This window comes from Leptonychotes weddellii, chromosome 16, assembly GCF_054177405.1.
Source record: "Leptonychotes weddellii isolate Sample4059 chromosome 16, ASM5417740v2, whole genome shotgun sequence".
Lineage (NCBI taxonomy): Eukaryota > Metazoa > Chordata > Mammalia > Carnivora > Phocidae > Leptonychotes > Leptonychotes weddellii.
Window position 1 is genome coordinate 12,596,578 of NC_138384.1, and position 27,500 is coordinate 12,624,077.

General features: G+C 42.3%; 2 protein-coding genes across 18 annotated transcripts in view; both read right to left on the reverse strand.

Moving 5' to 3' along the window:
* Nucleotides 1-318: 318 nt before the first annotated feature.
* Nucleotides 319-15,281, reverse strand: ZNF23 (zinc finger protein 23). Of its 17 annotated transcripts, none has more exons than XM_081806377.1 (6): nt 15,258-15,275; nt 14,752-15,128; nt 10,001-10,768; nt 7,767-7,893; nt 7,062-7,175; nt 319-2,600 (listed from the first exon to the last, which is right to left on the reverse strand). In XM_081806377.1, the coding sequence occupies exons 3-6, from the start codon at nt 10,031-10,033 to the stop codon at nt 808-810; spliced, it is 2,067 nt and encodes a 688-aa protein (XP_081662503.1). In that variant the 5' UTR covers nt 10,034-10,768; nt 14,752-15,128; nt 15,258-15,275; the 3' UTR covers nt 319-807. The 17 variants fall into 17 exon arrangements, with proteins under 17 accessions (XP_081662503.1, XP_081662506.1, XP_081662511.1 ...); XM_081806380.1 differs by having other exon boundaries at nt 10,001-10,065; nt 14,752-14,870; nt 15,258-15,273; XM_081806385.1 differs by lacking the exon at nt 15,258-15,275 and adding an exon at nt 9,375-9,423 and having other exon boundaries at nt 10,001-10,065; nt 14,752-15,244.
* An 11,292-nt stretch (nt 15,282-26,573) lies between these two features.
* Nucleotides 26,574-27,500, reverse strand: part of ZNF19 (zinc finger protein 19) — a 22,491-nt gene continuing 21,564 nt past the window's right edge. Inside the window, 1 exon segment of the mRNA XM_081807871.1 lies at nt 26,574-27,451. Coding sequence (XP_081663997.1) covers nt 26,913-27,451 — 539 coding nt within the window. The 3' untranslated portion in view covers nt 26,574-26,912.

Here is a 27,500-nt window from a genome sequence, read left to right on the forward strand (position 1 = left end):
CTCCTTGGGTATGATTGTGTGCATATTTCATTTTCAATCCTTAGAGGACTGTGACTGAACATCTATTAGATTTTTTTTTAAATGCCTGCTAATGTCATTTTTCTGGGTTTTATTAGATTACTTTTCTCTTGATTATAAAACCTATCTTTACATATTAAACATTTATATCATAAATTTTACAAAGGTATTTCTTTTTGTGCTTTATCTTTTAACTTTATTTGGGATTATTAAGAACATAAATATTTAATATATTTATATATATATTTTATATATATTATATATGTTTTTTCTCCCATGAAATTAAAAAATTTACTCATCTTTTCTTTCTACGGAAATCTTTATTGTTTATCCTCTTTACAAAAGTGATGCATGCTTGGTGTCAAAAATGAAAGGGAAGTAAATTTAGGCAGAGTGAATATCTACATGAATCTTCCTATCCAAGAACAAGGTTTCTCTCTCTCCCCATTTATTTTACCTTTTTTGGCCCTCAATGGAGATTTCTTTCTCCAAATAGATCCTGTGTAATACTTAAGTTTATTCCTAGGAGAGCCACTTTTCTTGATGCTGTTGGGAATGGGATCTTTTCTTTCATCATATTTTCTAATTGGTTGTTGGTATAAGACAAGCTATTTATTTTTGGTTGTTACTTTTTAACCAGTCATCATTCCTGATTTTAAAAGTAAGATGGAAAAGATGTGTTTCCATGGGAAGATGCCGTATTGATTTCCCTCAAGGTTTTCTACCACGGCGAATATGATGATACCTGATCCATTTCATTAACTTTGAGAGTTTTCTACATCCTTCTCATTACGATTTTCCTTCACTATGGACACTTTGATGCTGACTAAGTTGGAAGCTAAACCTGAAGGCTTTCCCACACACATTACACACATAGGGTTTCTTCCAAGTATGGACAGTCTGATGTATAATACAGTCAGAACTATAGCTGAACCCTTTGCCACACTCCACACATCTAAAGGGTTTCTCCCCAGTGTGGCTTCTCTGATGCCGAATTAAATGGGCATTAACATGGAAGGCTTTTCCACACTCCTTACATTGAAAGGGTTTCTCTCCAGTATGGATCCTCTGATGTACAATATAGTCAGAACTACAGCTAAATGCTTTTTCACATTCCATACATTTGAAAGGTTTCTCCCCAGTGTGGATTCTCTGATGCCTAGTTAGTTTGGCATTGATACTGAAGGCTTTCCCACATTCCTTACACTGATAAGGCTTTTCTCCAGTATGGATTCGGTGATGATCAAGTAGGTTTCTTTTAGAAGTAAAGCATTTCCCACACTCATTACATTCAAAGGGTTTCTCTCCAGTGTGAATCCTCTGATGCTGCATTAGTTTTGCATTAACGTTGAAGGCCTTTCCACACTCATTACATTCATAGGGCTTCTCCCCGGTGTGGATTCTCAGATGCTGCCGCAGCTGGGAGTTACACCTGAAGGCTTTCCCACATTCGTTACACCCATAGGGTTTCTCCCCCGTGTGGATTCTCTGGTGCTGGATTAACTTCCCTTTGACACTAAAGGCTTTTCCACATTCGGTACACTCATAGGGTTTCTCACCTGTGTGGATCCTTTGATGCTGGATGAGTTTTGCATTATTACTGAAGGCTTTCCCGCACTCCTTACACTGATAGGGCTTCTCCCCGGTGTGAATGCTCTGATGCTGCCGCAGCTGGGAGCTGCACCTGAAGCCTTTCCCACACTCATTACACTCATAAGGTTTCTCTCCAGTGTGGATTCTCTGATGTTGAATCAATTTTGCATTAACACTGAAAGCTTTCCCACAGTCACTGCACTCGTAAGGCTTCTCTCCAGTGTGGACTCTCTGGTGTGTGATATATGCAGAACTGCAGCTGAAGCCACTTCCACACTCCTTGCACTGATAGGGCTTCTCTCCCGTATGGATTCTCTGATGCCGACTTAGACTCCCGTTGACGCTGAAGGCTTTGCCACACACCTTACACTGATAGGGCTTCTCCCCGCTGTGGATGCTCTGATGGGTGATATAATGGGAACTGGAACTGAAGCTTTTCCCGCACTCCACACATTTGAAGGGTTTCTCCCCACTGTGAAGTCTCTGATGCCAAATTAATTTTGCATTAATGCTAAAGGCTTTGCCACACTGCTTACACTGATAGGGCTTCTCCCCAGTGTAGCCATCTTGATGCTGAGGGTTACACCTGAAGGTTTCCACTAATTCTTCACATTTAAAAGATCTTTCCCCCGAATTAATTATTTCATCCTGAATAAGTTTTGTGTCAAAGCTGAAGGCTCTCTCCAATCCTATACGTTCAGGGGGCTGCTCTCCAGTGCTGACGGTGTGACACTGATCCAAGTTTGGACTCTGACTAAAGAAATACTCCCCCCCAGGGTTGCTGCCGTCTATCACTATTCCGTCAATGACGCTGCAGTTTTCTTTCTTTATGCTTCCTACTAAATGGACTTTCTGCTGTTTCTCTAGAATACAGGCTTCTGAAAAGTCTGTGTCCTGGGAAAAGTCCCTCTGAAGTTCAAATGATGTATTATGTTTTTCTTCATACATTTCCTTTATCAAATTATTGTCAGTCTGGACATCAATATCTACTATTAAAAAAACAGAAAACATAAAGTATCATGTAAGATCCATGTTAGAGAAAAGAAAAGAACTGTGGTAAAAGGAATAGAGAATCATAGGTAAGGGGCGCCTGGGTGGCTCAGTCATTAAGCGTCTGCCTTTGGCTCAGGTCATGATCCCAGGGTCCTGGGGTCGAGCCCCGCATTGGGCTCCCTGCTCCGCAGAAAGCCTGCTTCTCCCTCTCCCACTTCCCCTGCTAGTGTTCCCTCTCTCGCTGTGTCTCTCTCTGTCAAATAAATAAATAAAACCTTAAAAAAAAAAAAAGAATCCTAGTTATCAAGGGTCTCTTGAAAATCGCCAAACTAGGTCAAAGAATCTAAGGTTCATCCATAAGGTGGAATAATATGTAGCCGGTAAAAAAAAAAAACAAACAAACAAAAAACAAATCCATATATGTTGATGTGAAAATATGTCCAAGATACACTGTTAAATGGAAAAAAAAAGCTGAGAAATGGATGTACGGTAGGTTCCATTTGTATAAAGGAAAAATAAAATGGGCCAATATATACCTATATATTTGTATGTGCGTGCCTAGAAAACTCCTGGAAGAATACACAAGAAACTGAGCAAATTGGTACAGGAATTTTGGGAGATTTTGTTCTCCAGTATGCTTTATACACTTGCTGTACAGTTTTGAGCAGGAACGATTTAAAAAGATTACCAACCCCTATGCAAATAACCAGTAACATAAAGGTTAAATGTGACAGCAATGGAACAAAATCCTAGGTTTTATCCACCGGATGAGCATTCTTTCCATCACACCACACTTTACTCTGCAGTTTTTTCTCAGCTATCCCTGTGTCCTTAAGTCCCTTGTTGATAAAAATGGAAACTGCTTAAGAACGAAAAGGCACAGGATCCAACATGTAGCAACACAGAATGGCAAGAGTTTACAGCACCAGGAGGTGAAAGGGAAAGAACTTTTTTTCTTTTCTTTGAACTTAAACTCATGGCTTTCCAAAATTCCTCCTTCACCTTTTTTCTGCTTAGAGAAGCCATCTTCTTCTCCTTACCTTTTCTTCTTCCTCTTCCCTCAATCCTGGAATTGGTTAGTCCCTAATGTTCTTTTTTTTTTTTTTTTTTAGATTTTATCCATTCATTTGACAGAGAGAGAAAGCACATAAGCAGGGCGAGAGGCAGAGGGAGAGGGAGGAGCAGGCTTCCCGCTGAGCAGGGAGCCTGACGTGGGGCTCAACCCCACCCCGAGATCATGACCTGAGCCAGGCGACTGAGCCACCCAGGAGCCGTTGTCCCTAACATTCTTTTTGGAATCCCTACAGTCCCAATAGAGCTAAGGATCTTTTGTTCCCAAATTTCTCAAAACTGATCTCAAAATGCTGCCTCTATTTTTCATCTCTCATCTCTCCTCAACCACAGGTAATAAGCCCCTGCCCCAGTATTTCATTCTAATCACCCTCAAGAGACCCAAGTGACCTGGATTTCCCTAGCAAGCATTTTCAAAACTGTTGGTCTTTTCCCAATTATAAAAATAGTAGTCATCCCTAATATCAGAAAAGTACAAAAAAGAAAATTCAATTTACGTGAAATACAACCATCTAACAACTACATCTAATCTTCTGATGTATCTCCTCCCCCAAAGATTTTCCTTCCAATCATTTTTCTAAAAATGTTTTTATTCAAAATTGAAAATATTTTTCTTCCTTAACACTAATAATGACAATTTTCCATTATCTTTATTCTGTAAAAATATTTTTAAAATTGCTAAATAGCATTCCATCCTGCAGAGGTATCTTAAATTAACCAATTCTCTCTATACTGAATGTCTGGGTTATTTCCAACATTTTATTATATAAAATTATGATGAACTTTTGTGCATGCACATCTTTGTCTGTATCTCTGATTAGTTTATTAGGATACTCTAGGAGGGAATATCCAGACTATCAAGGACAAACTTTTAAAAGGCTCTTGATATGTATTGCTGAAGTACTTTCTGGAAAGACTACTGATTCACATTCATCCCCAAAAGTCTATTCCAGTTTGGTGTAGTCTCTCCATCAATATAATTGTTCTCTGTATGAGCCAGGGAAACTGAAGGAACTCCATGAAAAACTGCTTTTTGCTTATTTTCCTGCTTCTATTCTTGCCAGGACCTGTACCCCACCCCACCTTGTACACACCTTACAGTACAAATGATGTATGTCCTTCTTATAAGGGTCAAGGAGTTAATGACTTTTGGGGGTCTTCCAGCACGGGTGATAACACCTAAGGAATGACCAAGCAGGGCTGTCATATACGTTTTCTAGACCACTGACTCTAGACCTCTTGATGCCAAAACCCCCTGGCTCCAGGCAATACGTGCTTTATGGAGGACACCTGGACACTTGTCTTTGTTCTGACCAGTTCCTGGGTGTCTGAAGAGGACATGTACACCAGATCCCAATCCTCAATAAAAACCCTAGACCCCAAGCAAAGGAGAGACTCACTCTCTTTTCCTTTCTGAATCTCCCAAACACTCCATCTGCTATACTCTATCACTTATGCTATTCAATAAACTCTGCTCTCACTTCCTCCTGGCTCGCATTTGGTTTCTACCCTACTCAAAGCCAAGGACCCTCTTGGCTTGTCCTGCAGGACCCATTCTGGGTCCTTGGGCCCAGCCTACCTATGTCAAGTGTGTTAGGTGGAGCATCTCTGTTTTAATTTGTATCTCATTGGTTTCTACTGAGGGTGAAGCTTTTTCACATTGATTAAAATTTGTACTTCTCATGTGGATCAAACACTTATAATCTTTGCCAATTTTCTATACTAGTGACCTTCTATTTACCAAATCCTATGGTGTGGCAGATGCTACTGGTTACTTAACCAATATCCATTCTCCCTTTTTTCCTTACTAACACGTTCTCCAATTTTTTTGAGGTAGCAATAGAAACTACAGCTAAAAACTGTATTTTCCACACTCTCTTGCAGTGGGGGGGGGGTCATAAGACAGTTCCAGCAAATGAGATTTAAACAGAAGTCACCGGATGGGCCTTCTGAAAGTTTTTTTAAAAGAGTCAACTCTGCTGACGTGGGCCTTGTGCCCTGTACCTACCTTCCCCTTCTGTCTGCTTAAAAGCCATTTGATTTCCTGCTCCAATTAACCTACACACACTAATTAATGTTTCCATTCTCAGTTTAGATCATGATGGTTATTTGAAAACTTCAAAGACTTCAGTACTGTCTGCTGACTATGGAATGAAATCCAGACTCCTCTGAGGAGCTCCACAACATCATTTTTCCCCCCTTCATCTGGCTGAGTGACCACATGAACAAAAATCCACTGAATCTATCTTTTTATTCTTTAAAAAAATTTTTTTTTAATTTTATTTATTTATTTATTTATTTATTTGACAGAGAGACAGCGAGAGAGCACAAGCAGGGGGAGCGGCAGGCAGAGGGAGAGCGAGAAGCAGGCTCCCCGCTGAGATCATGACCTGAGCCGAAGGCAGCCACTTAACCAACTGAGCCACCCAGGTGCCCTGAAACTATCTTTTTAAAAAGGAGGATTCATTGAAAGGATACAAGAGAATCTATGCACCACAAATGCAGTAAGTAAATGGGAAATCACAAGAAATGGGAAATCATCTGGCAACTACTCTGCTTAAGCCAACAAGAAGCTTGCTACTTCAAGTATGGTCTAGGAACCAGAAACACTGGCAGAACCTGAGAATAGAAATGCAGAATCTTGGCCCTACGCCACACTTACTAAATGACAACATGCATATTTGCAAGACACCCAGGTGATTCACTTGCACATCATTTGAGAAGCACTGAATAAAGAGCACTTTCTCCCTTCCACCTTATTTCCCACAGCTTACTATATACAGCTGTCTCCTCCAATAAATAAATAAATAAATAAATAAATAAATAAATAAAAACTAATACTTCATTGAGCACACACTATATGTTAGGTATATTATTCCATTTTCAGGGATAAAAACACTGAATCTTAGAGAACTCAAATAACTGACCTGCTTAAAATCACAACTAGGAAGTCATATAACTAGGAATAGCAGTTGGGATTGGACCTCAGTCAAGTCTACTTCAAAGACTGTACTTTTAACTGCCAGGTTATTCTGCCTTTCTGTATAAAAAGACTGTTAATTCTCTATCCATCACATTAAGTGCACAATGCTTAGGAAGTAGCAAGGACCCAAAAACACCATCCATTAATTTCATCTGAGAAAGGCAGAATTCCAAAATTAGGCCTGGAAAGATTTAGAATGAAAAAAGATCTGTTCTTGGAATCAGAAACAGCAAACTGCAAAAATAGTCAGGTCTCAACTGTACCTATCTCTATAAATCATCAGCATTTAATTTTTACTCTGTACGGCTGGCTCATAAATGTGGCATGCTTATATGTTGCTTAAGTTGACCTTCTTCTTAAAGAGTTAAACTTTCCCCCATAATAGGCAACCTGTGTCCCTTACCAGTCCAGAGGCCCTGGGGGCCTGTTTCTGTTCCATCCACCAGTGGAGATGGGCCCCCCAGCTCACCTGCTCCCTCTAGTTGTGAGATCACAGCAGGTTTGAGAAGAGAAAATCCTGTTTAGGGGAAAAGAAATAGGCGAAACAAGTGAATAATCTCCCACAGATGAGTTCTTAAGCATCTCCTCACATTGTCTTGGCAATGGGAAGGCAAAATAAGAGCACTAGGGGATCCCATGCCTAATGACTATGGGAAAGTCGGGGATGGGGGCAATTGGAAAGATGGGGAGCTTGGAAGGTATATGTGTGTGGGGGGAGGAGGGGTCCTGAGAAGGTGTGGGAGGAGTTGGGAATGGCCCAGACTTGGGCCCAGAAGACCTCAAGATATGCAGGTCGGGTGAGGGTGAACCTGAAAATAATGCTGTGTGAAACAGTAAGTTTCTTTTTTCCACAGTGTCTAAACCACAACTTCTAGAGGGAGGATAAAGAGTGCACACCAGTCCCAGCCAAGTCCTGTACTGGCCCAAAAAGGGCTTGAGGTTCACCCTTCCCAGCAACCCCTGACTCAAGGGGGATTAGGAATCTCAGCCCCTGGGGTTCCCACTCAGTAAAGGATTACCAGAGACCCCACCTGCAACCTGTTAGGGGGCAATAAGCCAGGAAACCCCAACTGGCAGAGTCTGGGTCCCAGGGGGAGAGAGGCCTTACCCAAGGAGGCCACATTCCCATAATTCTCCAGCATCACATCCCTGTACAGGGCCCTCTGTGCAGGGGACAGGCCATCCCATTCCGTCTGGGTGAAGTACACAGCCACGTCCTCGAAGGTCACCGACTTCTGAAACAACAGGTTCCTGCTGCCCTAGGGCCAATTCCATGGCTCAGGCCCTAAGTGAGGGGCAGAGGGCAGTATAAGGGTTTGGGGAGGGAGCTTCTGAAGAGCACAGAATTAATAACAAGGGGAAAGGTTTGAGAAATAGCACCTGGAAAGTAAACAATGAAGAATATCTGACATCTCTCATGGCAGGGAACCTCATGCCATATTTTATGTTTATAAAAGATACCCCAAGTTGGGATGACAGAAAAAAAATTCCCATATCAAGTTCTCCCAAAGCAACTCCATTCTTTCAGTTAGGCCCTGTCCTCAGTGGCAGATGCAGCTCAGGACCAACCCACCAGCATTCCCACTTGAGATCTTGGCTTCTCCATCCTGCTCCCCTCACCTGTAAACCTCCAGCCACCCCCGGATAACAGCTATGGCCTCCATCTGGTCCAGCCCCCGTCTGTTGCCTGACTCCGGTCACTGCCCCTGCTACAAGTACCTCCAGCAGCTCAGCACTGCCCTGACTGGCTATGGTCGGGGCAGCAGCCCATTCTGCCTCCAGAGGTGTCTTACTGAAAATCCAACATTTTCTGTTACCCTCTCCCATTCATGCCTCTCGTCCTTTCCAACTTTACCCAAGAACTCACTGTTTCTCTGCATCAGGGCTGATGGCTCCCTTTGGGCAGCTGCAGCCTCTGGTCGCTCTCTCTCTCTCTCTGCCCCCCTCAGTCTTTTGTAACAACCTTGGGGATGCACTGGCAGGGGTATGCCCTCAATTCCTCTCTGTCAGGATCTGTCTTGCTTCCTTCCACTGACCTCCACCCATCAGCAATTCTAGTCCAACCTCTGGGTGAGTCTGCAAGTCACTCCTCTGTGACCTTGGAACTTCTCTGAACAATATTAAATGCCTTCACTGCCGCCACCACCACCCTTTACCCTAGTACGTTGGCGCCACCTGCTGAATTCAAACATCCCCCAACATCTGTGCAGGAAATCTCAGCCAGAAACCTGGGGATTGTTCCTGACTCTTCCCTCTCCCTTACCCTACCCCCAGTCCTTTGACTCTCAACATCCTAAAGATCTTTATGTTAAGCATTACTTGAATTGGATTCTTTAACAACTACTTTCCTTGATGAAGCCCACACCACACCTGGACCAATGGAATTTTCTGAAGTGGTCAGCTTCTTTTTGAGTCACCCCTAAAAATTATTCCCTTGAAAGCCATCACAACTCTGACCACATTAACTTCACAGGTTGCACACATGTCACAGGGATGAGCAGTTAAGAATCAAACACCAGCTGTATGACCTTGGGCAAGGCACTCTACTCCCCTTTGCCTTCATGTCTTTTGTGACAGAATGAGCACAACACAGCACCTATCTCAGAGGGCAGGTGTCAGGACTGAGCGATCCATGCAAGGGCTTAGTATGGTGCCTGCAGCGCAGCAAGCCTCAAACAATGTTACTGGAGTTACTGTGACTATGATTATTCCCAACCTGTAGTCCATGGAGGTCCATGGATGCGCTTTAGGGGTCCGTGAAGTCCCTGAAATTGTATGGAGAATTTGGTTTGCATGCTTATTTTCCTGAGCGGGGGAGGGTCCAGAGCTCTTATCAGAGACCTAAAGTTGGAGCCCCTGCACCCAAGCCCTGAAAGCCTCTCCAGGACACAATGAGACATCCTGTCCCATAGGACTTCCTTTTTCCTTCTCCAGACCCCACTCCTCTCATCTCGCCATCCCCACCAAATTAGAGGCACAGTCACCCTTTGTGATGATCTGGTCCTACTACTCCTCTTCACCTACAGCCCAGTCCCTGGGCATCCTAATGCTCTGCTATCCCCCTCCATTCACATCCATGCATGGAGCATCCTCCATGAGCAGCTTCCATGTCCCCTATTCACCCGAGGAGCAAAGAACCTCGGTGTGCAGACCACTTCACTCCTGCCTTCAGGGACGCTCTCTGGTTGCTTACATCCCTTCACATCACCATTCTTCCCACAAGATCCAGGCAGAAGCAAGGAGGGCCCCTCCAGCTTCCACCACAAAGCTCACCAGCTTCCCTTCTCAGTTTTCTTCAATGTGAAACTGTTCAGAGGAAGAGCTGAAGGAGCCACAGCTCACCTGGGGCCAGGCTGTCAGGAGCATGGCTGCCATCACCTGCTCCCCCTCTCAGAGAAGGGCTGGAGCTGAGGAAAAACAGAGAGAGACAAGTGTGAGGCGAGTCCCGTGCCAGGAGGAACAACACAGCCCGTCGCAGATGTGAGGCGCAGGCAGCCGGTGTCCAGATAGGAGTGCCCGCGGGAGTTGCCACAGGAAGAAGGGGGCGATCCGTTCACTGGCTCAGTGCCCAGGACCCCTCCCAGCCATGGCACTGATGCTCATTGCCAGGAACCCTAGGATTTCACAATTCTGACACATGTCACATACACAAGAGCAGACATAAAATGTACTCAGGGCCTAAAGCATAATAAAACAAAGACCCACATAGCAACAATTCAGCTTAAGAAAGAGAACATTACCAAGATCTTGGACTTGCTTGTTTTTCTCTAAACAAGCATCACCCTCGATTACACTGCAGGAGAAGCCAGGCTGGCAGGGCTGTGGCCCCAGCACAGAGACCTGAGTCAGGCCCCTGGGAGCTGGAGGAGACAGCTTTTCCCCTACATCCTGCCTGCTCCCTCACACAGCTGAGTGTCCTCAAGAGCCCCACTATCTCTGTGGAGATCTTGGGCAGCCAGCCTCCCGCATGGCCCAGGCTTACCTTTGAGGTCCCAGGCTGCCTCCTCATGTTCTCCAGCCCTCTGATAGTGAAGAAGCCAGAGCCTCAGCTCCCAGCGAGAGGGGATCATTATATCATCTAGGGTCCCATGACCCAGCACGCCTTGTTCACTGTTTTCAAAACATTTGGACTGCTTATTTTCAGGTTTTTTAATGCTCCCAAAGTCAGTCTTGAAAATATGTGTTTCCCTAAAATATCATCCATGTCTTCTAGGATTTCAACTTGAGTGCAGAGTTGTGGAAAACACAGGTTCACGATTCTTTCCATTTCCTCCATATCTGGAGCCACTGTGCCTTTCCCACTTTTGAATATATGTGCTTTCTACATCCTTTCCCCTTTGTTAATGTTACGGATGGAACATGTCCCCCCAAGATTCATAGGTTGAAGTCTATCACCCAATATGACTATATTTGGATATAGGACCTGTGAGGAGGTAATAAGGTTAAACAAAGCCATAAATGTGGGGCCCAACTCTGATAAGGCTGGTGCCCTTATAAAAAGGAGGAAGAGACCCCAGAGTTCTTTTTCCACCACATGCAGACACAGTGAGAAGACAGCCATCTGCAACCCAAGGACAGCCCTCGCCAAGAACCAAATTGTCTGGCACCTTAAACTTAGGCTTTTCACCTCCAGAACTGTGAGAAATAAATTTCTGTTGTTTGAGCCATGCAGTCTATGGTATTCTGTTATGGTGGCCTGAGCAGACTAATAAAGTTAAGTTGAACAATGGTTTGTCTATTTGAATGTTGTTTTATTTTTAAAGAACAAATTTTTCTATTTATTTAGAACACCACTCTTTTCTATTTCCTTTTAGTTCATTAAGTTCTGCTTTGTTTCTTTAGCTCTGGAAGAGCTCCACCTCTGTGAGAGGTACACCTTCTGTTCCCTTCCAAATCCTCTGGTCTCAGTCCAGTGCCAGAGACTTTGACCAGCTTTGCGCAGGTATAACCTACCAATGCATCCTCAAGGATCTACACCACATATGGCTGATTCCTGCCCTGGGGCTTCTCTGGTGTCCTGTGAGGGACATCTGCAGATACCTATGGACAACCTGCTAGGTCCTGAAAGGCAGAGAGGAGTCAATGCCTGTGAGACCACCTATGACTAACAGGGGACAGAGGTCAATGGACAAATATTTTCCCCTTCAGTCTCCTACAAGAGATTCCAAGGCTCCTCAAAGATCCTGCAAGACTGAGCACCAGTTGCCTATGGACAGGCCAGCCTGACAATGCATCCTTGTATTGGCTCTCCCTCCTGTCTCACTCCCCTTGTCTTTCACTCTGCCTTTGGAATACATTCCCAAGTAAACTGCCTGCACACAAACCTCTGTCCTGTGTTCTGCTTTTGGGGGAGGCTAGACTACAAAAGGCTTTTTTCTACTTTTTTTTTTTTTTTTTAAGATTTCATTTATTTATTTGAGAGAGAGCAAGAATGAGAAAGAGAGAAAGAGCACAAGCAGGGAGACCAGCAAGCAGAGGGATAAGCAGGCTCCCACTGACATCAGGCTCCCAGCCTGACTCAGGACTCGATCCCAGGACTCCGGGACCATGACCCAAGCTGAAGGCAGACGCTTAACCGACTGAGCCACCCAGGTTTTTTCTACCTTGCTGAGGTTGCATGATTTATTCATTTATTTTCATTCTTTCCTATTTAGCAATTAAAATCTATGAGGCCATAAATTTTCCCTCTGAATACACTATTTGCCACATGCCAGAGGTTTTTTTTTTTTTAATATTTCATGTTTTAGTTATATTAATTACATTTTATAGCCTGTCAGCAAGTGTTTCGTCTCTGACCACAGAATTCTTTAGGATAGTTTGTTGCTAATTTCTTCTCTGTTCATAATTTCTGGCTTTACTGGCTGGTGTTTAAATAACCTGGTCTATTCACTTCTGCTTTACAGATTTTGAGGGCTTCTTTTGTTGGCTGAAGTGTGAATACTTACAAAGAGAAACTTATTCTATGATAGAAGAACATATCATTCTATTTGAATCTAGTAAATCAACTCTACTAATTTTATTATGTAGCTATTTCTCTGGAATCCATGATTACTTTTACCTAATTAAACTAAGATAGCCAGTAAAGAGCAAACTCTCACAAAACACTGAGCCTGTATGTATCACGGACAAATCTTTTCAAGTCTTTGAGAAATGAGTAATTCCAACACTACTGAAACTGTAGGAGAGAAGAGCAAAATAAGTTTCCTGGTCCTTTTTATGATGCCAGCACAACATGATACAAAAACCACAGGCCAGCCTCCTTTAGGAATACTGACAAAAAAATCCCCAATATAAAGGCATTGACTCCAATAGTTCATTAAAGTGACATACCGTGACTAAAAGGGATCATCCCACGAATACAAGTAAAGCTTAATATTAGAATAGAGATCTGTATACTTTTCCACATGAATAGATCAAAGAAAGATAAACACACTCTCCACCCCAACAGATGCCAAAGGCATTTGAGATAAAATTCAATACTCATGCTTACATTTCAAAATTTATGCCTTAGAGAAACCCTCATATGTAGAAAATATGTACAAAATTATTCATTATCAGTGTTTGAATACTAGAAAACTGGATACAACCCACATATCCATTAAGAATACATAAATAAATTGTCCTATCATTTTTAAAAAGGAATATCCAGCAGCAAAAATGAATGGCTCACAATTACACACAACTACACAGATGACTTTAGGAACATAATATTGAGTCATACAAGTCCCAGATGACTACAGACACTACAATGCCATTTGCATAAAGCTCAAAAATAAAATTAAACATTGTCTACAGACATATTTTATCAGATAAAATTATTTTTATAAATAGGTACGACTATGATTAATGCAAAATTCAAGATAGTTGTTACTTCTAGAGGGGCGGGAAGCTGGGAGCTGGGTTGAGAAGCAGTACTGGAAATATTCTCCTCCTTAGTGGGGTGGTGCGTTCATGGGTACTCATCTTACTACTATGCTTCTTAAATGCCATGCTAGATGCAGTCTTCAGTATGCATGAATAACATTTAAAAAACATACTTATCTCTATGATATGGAGTGATTTCCAGAATATACTGTCAAATGAAACAAGCAAAGTGCAAAAGGCAGTGTGCTACCTCTTGTGTACAAAAGAATAGGAGTGTAAGAAAATATGTGTGTATCTGGTCATTTGTACAAGAAAGAAATAGAAAGGGGGCACCTGGGTGGCTCAGTCGTTAAGCGTCTGCCTTCGGCTCAGGTCATGATCCCGCGGTCCTGGGATTGAGCCCCGCGTCCGGCTCCCTGCTCAGTGGGAAGCCTGCTTCTCCCTCTCCCACTCCCCCTGCTTGTGTTCCCTCTCTCGCTCTCTCTCTCTGTCAAATAAATAAATAAATTCTTTAAAAAAAAAAGAAATAGAAGGATAAATCAGAAACTAAGGAGAATGGTTGCCTCAAATATGGGTAGGAAATGAAAGGAGCCTGGGATGGAAAAGAGAATGAAAGGAAATAGAGTAGAAGAGATGAGGAGGGTAGTGACGCTTCTGAGTTTGCCTTTTTGTTCTGACTTTCATAACCATGCTTCACATATCCAAATAAATAAATACACATATATTAAATTAACCAACCAGGATGGGATGGGGGTGACAACCCAAAAAGGAATACAAACAACATCAAATGAGCTTAACTATACTATAATTGAATAACATAACCACACTGAAGTGGTGGGAAAGAAAAGAACTAAATAACTTTGGAAAGCAGTATTTTAACTAGGTACTATAAGGTTAAAAAGACCTCTGCCCAAATGCTTCTTGAGGATGCAGGATTTATTATTTCATTCTTTCCTATTTGGCAATTAAAACCTGTAAGGCCGTAAATTATCCTCTGAATACACGATCAGCCACATTCCAGAGAGGTTTGTGGTTTTTTAAAAAATATTTCTTGTTTTAACTACTATTTTATTATAGTATAATTTTCGTATAATTTTCACGACGGTATGAATGAGCAATTCTGGAACTATTTTATGTGTATTCTAGAATTGAGCAAATAAGTGATTACAATGTAGAAATCATCCCCAAGTCACTGTCATCCCAACAGCCCGAGACGAGGGCCAAGTTACCTTTTGGAACTGCCAGCTCCAGAAGACAGTGCTCTCCAAAAGCCGGGCTGCTTCTACTCCCGGGTGACTGGGAGGGGCTCTGCTTTTTCTGTGCTCTCACTGAGCCCTGATTCACGACCCTATGTTTGAAGTCAGGGGGCACACGGTCCATATTTGAAATGCATATAGGTAAGCGCCCCTGTACGACTTCAACATGTCAAAAGACTCGCGATATCACAATCCACTTCACCCCTGCAAATATTCCACCCACTGGCCGCTCCGACACATCTTCCCGAAAGGTCAGTGGCATCTTCCCCGAAGACGGTGCGGGGCTTCGTGGCTGTGACAGGAATCCACGCTTCGCCTTCCAATTCGGTCACCAAGTCCAAAACGGGAATCTAGGACGGGCGCAGTCGGACCGCGGACCACCGCCCTACCCTCTCCTCCAGGAACTGGAGGCGCATCCCCACCGCACCCACAGTTACCGGCCAGGGCACCGCCCCCGCCGGCCGCAGCCCCACACTCACCTCCGCCACCGGCGGCACCACCGCGCAGTCGGAAGTGCGTCACCAGGCCGCGGCCGAGTCTCTCTAGGAGCAGCGTTGCTCCCTCTTGTTGGTGTTCCGGCCCCGCCCCTGCAACCCGAGTCTCAGGAACCGGGACTGCTGTGCCCCGCGCCCTTCTCCTGTGGGTCCCGGCCGCAGGGCCATTATTCCTCGAGGTGGACTGGGGAAGCACCAGAGGGGAGCTGGATTCACCCCCGGGGGTGGCGCTGGGGATCTGTATTTTAGTAAAGCTGCAGGTGCAACCGGATTTGGGAGTTTCCGGCCCGGGCCTGTGCATCTATCACAGGCTGTCACACCTAAGGCCGCCTTTTTGTAACAACTACTTCCTGGTGACCGCTTTATTCTCCTGTCCTGAAATTCACAGATCGTGACTTAGAAGTTCATAGGTAATATAAACAACCCACATTTTAAAAACTGATGAATGGATAAGGAAGTTGTGAGATAGATAGGTAGATAGATGATCGTAATATTACTCAGCCACTGAAAGAATGAAATCTTGGCCATTTGAAACAGTGTGGATGGAGCTAGAGGGTATTATGGTAAGTGAAATTCCATATGATCTCATTCGTTGAATTTAAGAAATAAAATAGATGAACACTGCAGATAGAGAGAGAGAGGCAAACCATAAAACAAACTCTTAAGGATAGAGAACAAACTGAGGGTTACTGTAAGGGGATGGGTGATGGGTATAAAGAAGGGCACTTGTGATGAGCACTGGGTGTTGTATGTAAGTGATGAATCACTAAATTCTACTCCTGAAACTAATACTACACTATATGTTAACTAACTAGAATTTAAATAAAAACTTGAAATTACAAAAAAAACCCCCTAATATTATGCTTTAATAGAGGATATAAAAGGAAAATGATTTGTAAAAATACACATTTCAGTATGTAAATGGTCATGACTGCTATAGACCTAAAGGTCAAATATTTGCCTTTTCACATGGAATGTGCCTGAACGCCACAGCCACAATGCTGTCTTTTATTGAGGTTTCAAAAATCACAAGCTGTGATCCAAAATGGTGAACACTTCTTGGTAAGGTTTAAGTGAAACAGTACAATCTTCTTTTGATTTCACAGTAGTTTTATTCCTAGAGAATCAACATACGTTAAAACTGTGTAAAAATTCATTTAGCTGAAAACAGGTTCTGGATTCAGCTCACTTATAAATGGTTTTTACCTACATGAATGTCCAGAAAGACCTGAAAGTCTGCAAAAACTTTTCCAAATAGGTGGGAGCCTTCTATGATTTTCAGGATTCGTGGCACTCCTGGCTCCCATCTAACACCACTAAACATTGCAACAAAAATACTCCCATAAAATTTCAAAATGAGCCCAGGGGAAAGGGGAACAGCACAAAAAGCCATCGATTAGACCATCCTTAGGTACCCTCCCAAATTTGATAGTGCAGGCATTTCTTCTAGCTCTGATCCCTAGGATGCTACAGCACTGGGATGTGGTTGGCGGCCGGCCCTACCTGTCTCTCCAGCCTCTTAGCACTCTCATTCCTCCTCCTCTCTCAACTTCAGTCCCACGTGCTGAACATACTGTTCTCTAAACCTAGAATGCCCTTCCCTTCCCATTCCAACCGTCCATCTTGACTGTTACTTGAAGTCAAGGCTCAAATCCCATTTCCCTTGGAAAGCAAGCTTTTTCTGACCACCCAGAATAAGGCAGGCCCCCAGTTACATGCCATCACAGCACTCTATTTCTCAGTTTAAGTATCTGTCTTTGCTCACTCCAGGAAGCAGGGACTGTATCTATCTTGTTCAACATCATTATCCTCAGCTAAAGCACAAGCCCTGGCATAAAGGAGGCATGTAACAAATATCTCCTGTTGACATAATCCAAAGGCTCCAACCCCAACTCCAGAGCAGAACCCTTCTTTATTTCTTTGCCCCTGGAAGTAAGATATATCTTCTGCCTGGAATCATTAACACTGATCACTGTCAGGAGGCTTCTGTTTTGCCTTGTCCTGATCACCACTATTTCCTAAAATGAGCACTTTACACAGCTTCTCTTGTTCAGATAGGAAAATGGTCCCAGGATTTGGCAGAGTAATAGCTAGGGATTACACTGCTCTTGGCAATAAGTTTTTTTTTCCTTTAGCAGAGCTTTAGCTAGGACTGAGGGCTTGTCTAAAGAGATAGGAAGGAATTAGGAGATCACAGTGTCACAGAAATGCTGGGCCCAAATGTTGGATCATAAACCTGTCACTAATTTTACAGATAAGAGAATAAGGCCTCCTAAATAACATGAAGCTCCTACTCCTGAGAGCACTAGGACAGGCACACGCCAAGTTACAAAAGGCCTGCAGAAGCAGAGATCACTTGTCTGTTAATCTCTGTTCTTCCCTTATATATTAACAATCTCTAGCAAGCCAAGACAGTCCAGAAAAAATAACACACTTTCTGGCCCTCTTTAAATTTTCTTTTTAGATTTTATTTATTTGAGAGAGAGAAGCGGGAGAGGGAGAAGCAGGCTCCCACTGAGCAGGGAGCCAGACTCAGAGCTCAATCATAGGACCCTGGACTCATGACCCGAGCCGAAGGCAGATGCTTAACCAACTGAGCCACGCAGGCATCCCTAATGTTTTTATGTCTGCTAACACATCTGGCCCTCTTTAAAGTGTGACCATGTGACTAACTTCTGGCAAACAGGCTACAGGAAAAAGTGATGCCATGCTCTTAAAGAAAAGGAACATGCCTTCCTGGCCCAATATCCCCATCGGTTAGGTGGAATGCTGACAAAGGCGTAAGCATCTGACAAGGGGGTGAATGAGGAGGTGGCCCCTGGGGATGACAGAGCTACGAGGAGATACCATAGAGCTGCTGTACCAGCCCTGGACTGCTTACCTTCAGATGATATATGAGCTAGAAATAAGCTTTCATCATGCTTAACCACACTGATTTGGGTTCTTCAAATCAATACCCAAGACCATAGATAGCCTTATAGAATACTTCTAGGAATGACGAATGATGGAAAAATAATATGCACTTAAAATCAAAACATACTTAAAGATTTAGGCTGGTTCTCATATTTCACTGCTCTGTAACTCCATCTCTATGCTGGGCCTGCAGCCAAGTGTCCTGTTCAGCTCTAAGTGCCCTCTGTCCCTACAGTCCCAGAGCCTCCCTAAAACCCTTCCTCCCTGCCCACCGGGAGAAACTGACAGATCTTCCCCCTGTTAAAATATCTGTTTTTGGTGTTTCCAGTTTTAAGAAGACATAGTAAAGGTTGTTCTGCCTACGTCTCCTCTTGAAAATTATGGGAAAACAACAAAAGTCTGTTTGGGGTTCATTCCAAGAATTCAAGATTGTTTCAGTACTATAAAAATTTCCTTTACTTATTGATATTGTGAATTAAATTAACAAATCATTCAATCTATTATGTGGAGAAACAGAGCAGGGAGGGGTCTTATTTACAAAAGCAACAAAGCAACCAAAAAAATTAAGACTACATTTAATAATAAATGTTTAAGACATAGATGAAGAAAAATGTAAATACTCAGGGGCTAAACCACTACCACCACCAACAATAAAAACTTGTATATGTAAAGGCACAGGTAATTTCTCAAAGAAAGGGCATTCACCTGGATTTAATCTATAAGTCCAATTTCAAATAATTTGAGGGGAAAAAAAAGAATAAAATGGGAGGAATTGCCCTACCCAAATAAAGTCACAATGGGATTTGTTTTGGAACTTGTGAAATGATCCTAAGGTTCATCTAGGGAAAAAATGTTATATATTTATAAGGTACTACTAAAACTTAAAAATGCAAAATGATTGAAAGTTAAAGAATGGATATACCAGACAAGTGTTAAGCTAAAGGAATAACGGCATTAACTATATTAATATAGCAATGATTTTGAGACAAAAAAAATATCACTAGGCAGGGTTCCATTTAAGGCAATATAGTGAATAATATAAACTAATATCTAGAAATTTAGGATAAGATATAATTTATAACATCATTTTATACTTAACAGGAAAATATACCCAGGTACCAAAACTTAACAAGAAACTAAACCATAGGTTAGCTGCCCTGACTGATTTGCCGACATGACTGGAAATAGTTGAGATTTGAAGATCTTAATATCTGCAGAGGCTGTATTATAGTATTCAGGAGGCCAGAAGAAACAAGGAGTAGGAACTAGGGCTTCTCACACACACATACACCCACCCAAATGCCTGGATCCATGAAAGGATAAATTAGAAAAAGAAATCTTCCCACTAGTAAAGAGAGATAACAAAGAACGTTATAGTCCTTTCCTAGGTTTTGGAGTGATAGTGGGGATGTCCCCTAAGAAATTATAATCGTAGTCTGTATTACTAAGTACATAGTTTAAAATTAATGCTAATTACTTGAACTAGTAACTCATAATCTAAGAAATTAAATTAAAAACAAATCCTAGCAAACTAATGAAATAGTCACTACAGAATTTGGAGACAATGACATTTAAAATTTATTATAACTGCATCCCACAGATTCAAAAATTAGAGACATGGAAAATATAGAAATGACCTAAATCAAACTTCCAGAGATGAAAACTGCAATGTACAATCAAAAATACACTGGAGAGAATTAAGAGTAGATATTGAAAAAAAATACCTTTTTAAAATGTAGTGAACTTGAAGTCATAGCAGTAAAAACTACCCAGAAAGAAACACACAGAGAAAAGAAAATCAAAAATAAATGAACAGTAACAAAACATGTACAGGATTTGCATGCTGAAAACCATAAAATGCTGATGATAGAAATCAAATCAGATCTAAGCTAATGGGAATAAATACCAGGTTCATGGATTGGAAGATTCAGCATAGGAAAGATGTCAGGTCTCCCCAAATTGATATACAGGTTTAATGCAATTCATACTAAAATCCAGCATTTTGAAGATATAGACAAGATTATTTTAAAATTTATGTGAAAAGGCAAAGGATCTAGAATAAGTAAACCAGTTTGAAAAAGGAGAATAACATGAAAGGAATAGGTCTACCAAATTTCAAGTCTTATTATGTAGTTACAACAATCAATATTGTGTATTATTGGCAGAGGAATATACACACAGATCAGTGGAACAGAATGAAGAACCCAGAAACAGACCCATACAAAAATGCTCAACTTATATCTTTTACAAAAGCGCACAAGCAATTCAATAGAGGAAAGATGGCTCTTAAAAAAAATGGTGGTGGAGGGCGCCTGGGTGGCTCAGATGGTTAAGCGTCTGCCTTCGGCTCAGGTCATGATCCCAGAGTCCTGGGATCAAGTCCCATATCGGGCTCCCGGCTCAGCGGGGAGCCTGCTTCTCCCTCTGACCCTCTCCCCTCTCATGCTGTTTCTCGCTCGCTCGCTCTCTAAAAAATAAATAAAATCTTAAAAAAAAAAAAAAATGGTGGTGGAGCAACTGGACATCCATAGGGAAAAAATGAATCTCAACCTAGGTATCACAACTTATAAACCCAAAATGGATTACAGACATAAATGTAAAATGAAATTATGTAAAATGTAAATGTAAAATGCTTAGAAACAAACAAAAGAGAAAATCTTTAGGACTTAGGGCTAGGCAAAGACTTCTTAGACCTAACACAAAATGCATTAGTCATAAGAGGAAAAACGGATACAAGAGACTTCATCAAAATTAAAAAATTGTTCTCTACAAAAGATCCTGTTAAGAGGATGAAAAGACCAGCTACAGAGGAGAAAATAGGTGCAAACCACATATCCAACATGTACTAGCACATACTTCTTGCTATATTTCTGGAATAAACAAAGAACTCTCAAAACTCAACAGTAAAAAACCAGGCAATCCAATTAGAAAATGGGCAAAATATGTGAAGAAACACTTCACTGAAAAAGACAGATGACAAATGAAAGATGTTCAACATCATTAGCCATGGAAATGCAACTAAACCACAATACCATTAACATAAATATCTACCAGAATGACTGAAACAAAGCAATAGTGACAACACCAAATGCTGTCAAGGATGCAGAGCAACTGGGTCACTCATATGTTACCGGTGGAAATGTAAAATAAAATGGTGCAGTCACACTGGAATACAGTTTGTCAGTTTCTTAGGAAACCAAACATGCAATTATCACACAACCCAGCACTTCTGGGCATTTATTCAAGACAAACGAAAACTCTCACACAAAAACTTGCACACAAATGTCTATAGCAGCTCTATTCATAACAGCCCAAAACTAGAAATGATGACGCAGATGTCCTTCAACAGGTGAACAGTTAAACCAACTGCAGGTTACCTATACTATGGAACATATTCAGAAATCAAAAGGAACAGACTATTGATACAATCTCATTCAATCTCCAGAGAATTACACTGAGTGAAAAGGCCAATCCCAAAATGTTATATACTGTCTGGTACCATTTATATAACATTCTTAAAATGATTCTTTAAAAGGAAATAGAGAACAGGTTAGTGGCTTCCAGGAGTGAAGGAGAGGGTTGTCTGTGGCTCTAAAAGGGTAAAATGAGGGATCCCTGTGAATATGGAAGTGTGCGGTATATTGACTATATCCATGTCAGTATCCTGATTGTTGTATTGTACTTTAGTTTTGCAAGATGTTACCTTTGGAGGAAACTGGGTAAAGGATACATGGAAACTCTCCATATTATTTCTTACAACTGCATGTCAATCTATAATCATCTCAGAATTAAAAGTCTAATTAAATAATAAATGAACAGATCATTCATGAGCTGTGGGACAACTCCAAGCAGCCTTAAAAGGTTAGGAGAGGAGAAATGGAAATACATTTTTATAAGGTTTTTATGCTTTACATGAACTGGTATAATATTACTTAAAGGTAGAATGTTTAAGATATATAGTTTAAGATATATAGTCTAAATCCTAAAGAAACCCTAAAACAAAAACAGTTATAGCTGAATAGCCAGAAAAGGAGATAAAATGGAATCACAAAAATTTGATCCAAAAAAGGGCAGGAAATGGGGTGCAGGGGGTGGGAGAACTATGGGACAAAGAGAAAACAAAGAGCAAGGTGATAGACTTAAACCTAATGTTAGTAAGTATCTCAAATACAAGTGATTAAATATTCCAATTAAAAAACAAGAGATCACATTGATGATGACGATAAAAAAGCAGGACTACAGCAACAGCCAAACCAAGTACTTCTGGTTCTTGAAGGTAGTTTTCCTTGAAATACCTCATTTGGCCATGTTACAACCACATTAGATAACAGCAAGCTGCTAACACCCCAAAGTTCTTTGTATCTTCAGGTCATGCAAAAATGCAATATAGATGGTGGGCATGAAATGAAAAAGAAACAAACAGGTAAGTTCGTTATGTGTTATCAAGTGCACTAACTTAACACTGTCCGGTCAGTAAGTTCAAAACACTTAGCAGCCAGCTTTTGAGGCAGTGTGACCTAGCAGGAATCATACTGAGGAGTCCTGGCTCCTTCACTGACTAGTTATGAGTCACTGGGCAATCACTTCATTTTTCTGAAACTCCATTCATTCATCTGAAAGATGGAGTAAGAGCACATAGTTGTAAATACTATATGTTGTTTCACTTAAAGTGCATATAGTATGGCCTGGGATTCAGGCATTGCTCAATTAATGTTAACTTCTTTCCTCTTCCACCTTATTTGTGCATCTGAGTAGCAGCCAACCAAAGATACCAGGTCCTGATTTCTGGAACCTGGTAAATGTTGCTGTAAATGGCAATTTTTGCCGGTGTAATGTGGATCACCGGGGTGAGTCCTAAGTGCCACGTTTCCTTATGAGAGAAGCAAATGGAGATCAGACACAGAGAGGGGGTGATGTGAAGACAAAAGGAGAGATTGAGGAGTGATGTGGCCACAAGCTAAGGAATGCTGGCAGTCACCAAACACTGGAAAAGAAAAGGCACAGATTCCACCCTAGAGCCACACCAGGGAGTGCAGCCCTTCCAACACCATGATTTCAGCCCACGAAAACGGATTTCAGACTTCTGGCCTCCAGAACTAAGAGAATAAATTTCTTTTGTTTTATGCCTCTAAATGTGTGGTAACTTGTCATAAAGCCACAGGAAACTAATATACTAACCATGACTAATTCAAAGATGGTTACTCAGTTGGAGGGGGTTCCTGACAGTGGCACTGGGGTAAGGGACCATGGATGCTAATTACTCAATAAAGAAGTCCACATTCACGTTATCAAAGTTGTAAAATAAAAAGGTAATGTTTGTAAAAAAAAAAAAGTCCACAAAGATGAAGATGGTTAGGGTGCACCTGGGTGGCTGTCATTAAGTGTCCGCCTTCAGCTCAGGTCATGATCCCAGGGTCCTGGGATCGAGCCCCGCATCAGGCTCCTTGCTCAGCAGGAAGCCTGCTTCTCCCTCTCCCACTCCCCCTGCTTGTGTTCCCTCTCTCGCTGTGTCTCTGTCAAATAAATAAATACATTCTTAAAAAAAAAAAGAAAACGATTAAACATCATTCGGGCTATCACATCTCAAAGCTGAAACACCTCAAAGGAGCCAGCTCCTGGTTCAGGTACAGAATAGAAAATACCCATTTTTCGGGCGCCTGGGTGGCTCAGTCGTTAAGCGTCTGCCTTCGGCTCAGGTCATGGTCCCAGGGTCCTGGGATCGAGCCCCGCGTCAGGCTCCCTGCTCAGCGGGAAGCCTGCTTCTCCCTCTCCCACTCCCCCTGCTTGTGTTCCTGCTCTCGCTGTCTCTTTCTCTGTCAAATAAATAAATAAAAAAATATTAAAAAAAAAATACCCATTTTTCAAATGGTGTTTCCGAGGGTGAAGTGACCTAAGAGCCCGGTCCTCTGCCTCCTGGGTATGCCATATTAAGATACTGTCTGTAGTAGACATGTCTGTTTTAGCTCAATCTATGCTTTCCCTCACTGTTGCCTATTCCCCATCTACCTCCCTCTCTCTGAAGTCAGGTACAGCCTCATCCTGACTTGTTCCTGATATTTTCCACCTCTATGGAGTTTATCAGTCTCCTCCAACAGCCCCTCTTCTGTTACTGACCTTCTCTCTGATCTTGACAGGGCCATACTAGGATGGCCAGGACACCAGTGGGCTCTGAAACCAGGCTGCCTGTGTTTGAACCCTGGCTCTGCTACTTCTGTGTCCTTGGGTGGCCTAATTAATCTTTGCCTCAATTGTAACATGGAGCTAACTACAGCAACTACTTCATACAATTAAGTGTGTGCAGTGATTAGGGACGTGCCTGACACAAGGTGAGCGTCAAAAGTGTATTACTGCTGTGACATCATTTATTAAGGGCAGCTGTGGCTAACGTGGCACCATGTGAAACTAAGTCAGGGAATCTGTTACTCTCACCAGTTTTATTCTGAGTGCTTTTAGATCATCTGCCCTCAAAATGATCCCCCTGGGGCACTTGGGTGGCTCAGTGGGTTGAGCATCTGCCTTCAGCTCATGTCATGATCCCAGGGTGCTGGGATCGAGCCCATCCGGCTCCCTTCTCCCTCTGCCTGCTGCCCCCCCCTCCGCTTGTGCTGTCAAATAAATAAAATCTTAAAAAGAAAAAAAATGATCCCCCTGAAAATAACGCACATGTGTACCAACAGCAGGCAATAATTGTGGTATATTCACGTAACAGAATGCCACGTGGCAATGAGAATGAATCTATATTGATGATTCCGTTCACGTAAACATTTGTGATGGTAGAAATCAGAAAAGAGGTTACTGTGAGAGAGAAGTAATGACTAGAACCAGGCACAAGGAGACATAGGGTACTGGGATGTACTTTTTCCTGATCTTGGTGATGATAAGGCCATGTTTTTGTTTTTGTTTTTTAATATTTTATTTATATATTTGAGAGAGAGAATGAGATAGAGAGCATGAGAGGGGGGAGGGTCAGAGAGAGGCAGACTCCCTGCTGAGCAGGGAGCCTGACGTGGGACTCGATCCCGGGACTCCAGGATCATGACCCGAGCCGAAGGCAGTCGCTTAACCAACTGAGCCACCCAGGCGCCCCAATAAGGCCATGTTTTTGATAATATTTCAGGTTGTACACTTTCCTGTGTGTATATTATACTTCAATTTTTAAGTTAAGTGATTCCCTCAGCCTGTCACTCATTGGTCAGTTCAACTGCTGCCGAATAAGGAAGAGGTGGTGAAGCCACCAGGTGGCAGACTTCAGGGAGCAGGTGAAGTCTGGAGTGTGGCAGGGTGACTGCCACAATGGCTGGCAGCAAAAGGGCACAGGAGACAAAGGAGGGCACAGACCACATTCATCACACCTAAGTTAAAGAGCCAGCTCTGTCTTCCTACTGAGACACCTCAGCACTCCCTCTTATGAGAGAACTAGAGCATTTCCTTGGCCCACTGACCAATTCAAAGGGCAAGGTGGGCATGCTATTCTAGACACGCTGGTAAGTGGCATGCTGTAAACGCTACAATAGCCCGGCATTTACCAGTTTAATCCCTAGAATAGCACCCATTCCAAATAAAAATTGAGTAAACAAAATGAAAGCTTTAAGAGCGGTAGCTTTTGGTTTCACAGGACTTATCTTGAGAATGGACTCCTTGATGCAGGCACAGTTTTGCAGTAACATCAAACTCGTATCACAGAGCTTAAATAGCTAGAACTTCTATATACTGGTACCCTGATGTAGCCCAGGCTATTACATTACAATGGGTTTTCCATTCTTGTTACAATCACAGGGACTGCTGGAACTATAGCTAAAGACTTTCCCACACATCATACACATAAAAACATTTCTCCAGGGGCACCAGGGTGGCTCAGTCGTTAAGCGTCTGCCTTTGGCTCAGGTCATGATCCCAGGGTCCTGGGATCAAGCCCTACATCAGGCTCCCTGCTCAGCGGGAAGCCTGCTTCTCCCTCTCCCACTCCCCCTGCTTGTGTTCCCTCTCTCGCTGTGTCTCTCTCTGTCAAATAAATAAAATCTTTAAAAAAAAAAACATTTCAGGCACCTGGGTGGCTCAGACGGTTAAGCGTCTGCCTTCGGCTCAGGTCATGATCCCAGGGTCCTGGGATCGAGTCCCGTATCGGGCTCCCTGCTCCTTGGGAGCCTGCTTCTCCCTCTGCTTCTCTCTCTCTCTCTGTCTCTCATGAATAAATAAATAAAATCTTAAAAAAAAAAAAAAAAAAAACATTTCTTCATCAGGTTTGTTAGCCCTGAAGATTTTTGTTAGAGTGATAAAGCTCTCTTGCAAGGAAAGAAAACCTCCCCTGAACTTGCTTGAACAAAAAGACAACAAAACAAAAACAAAATTAAACATATTGCTTACTGGAACTCAAAAACCCAGCTGTACTTCTGGCTTCAGATATGGTTTAATGTAGTTGTTCAAACAGAAGCTTTGAGGGTGATTGCTCTTCAACTCTGATTTCTTTTTTGCTGTGCTTTCTCCTCAGCCTCCACAAGAATCTAAGAGTTCCTCTCAGCTTTAAGACTAAGGGGAAAAAGTAGAGTTATTTCTTCCTATTAACTCTTGCCGAGTCCTGGGACTGTAATTGGACCATGTTGGGTAAACTACTGACATCTGAACCAACAGCTATGGCTTAGGGGAAGGAACATGCAGCTGAGCCAGGCCTGTGTCACACATCCTGCTCCTGAGTGGCAGATGAAATCCAAAGGGAAATTTAGTGTACTATTACCAGTAAAAGGGGGTGAAAAATTCTGGGAGGCCAAAATGACAAATGTCCAGGACGACAGGTTTCTCTCCGGGGTGGACATGCTCGTGATGACCTAGCTTGGAAGAAGTCCTAAAGGTTTTTTCATACTTGACACACTCATAGGGTTTCTCTGCAGTATGGTTTCTTTGATGCTGAAGAAAATTTCTTTTGCTAGTGAAGACTTTACCACAGGCATCACATAAACAGGAAGATTCCTGAATATGGATCCTTAGATGCCTTTTTAATTGTTCCTGAGCACTAAAGGCTTTTCCACAATCTACACAGTCAAAGGGTTTCTCCTCACTGTGGACTCTCTGGTGCCGAGTTAGTTTTGTATGAAAATTGAAGGCCTGCCCACATATTTTACAAGAATAAGGCTTTTCCCCTGTGTGAATACGCTGATGTTGGCTAAGATGAGAAGTCCTTCCAAAGCTTTTGCCACACTCATTACATTCATAGGGTTTCTCTCCAGTGTGGATTTTCTGATGTCGAAGTAGTGGTGAATTACCAACAAAAGCTTTTCCACACTCATTACACTCATAAGGTTTCTCCCCAGTGTGGATTCT

Excerpts from the sequence above, each read along its gene's own strand:
- ZNF23 (XM_081806377.1), bottom strand. The coding sequence starts at position 10,033 with ATGGCAGCCATGCTCCTGACAGCCTGGCCCCAG. Across the intron at positions 7,894-10,000 it reads TCCTGACAGCCTGGCCCCAG|AAGTCGGTGACCTTCGAGGA; the intron begins GTGAGCTGTGGC and ends CTGTTGTTTCAG. Across the intron at positions 2,601-7,061 it reads CCCCCAGGGCCTCTGGACTG|TAGATATTGATGTCCAGACT; the intron begins GTAAGGGACACA and ends TTTTTTTAATAG.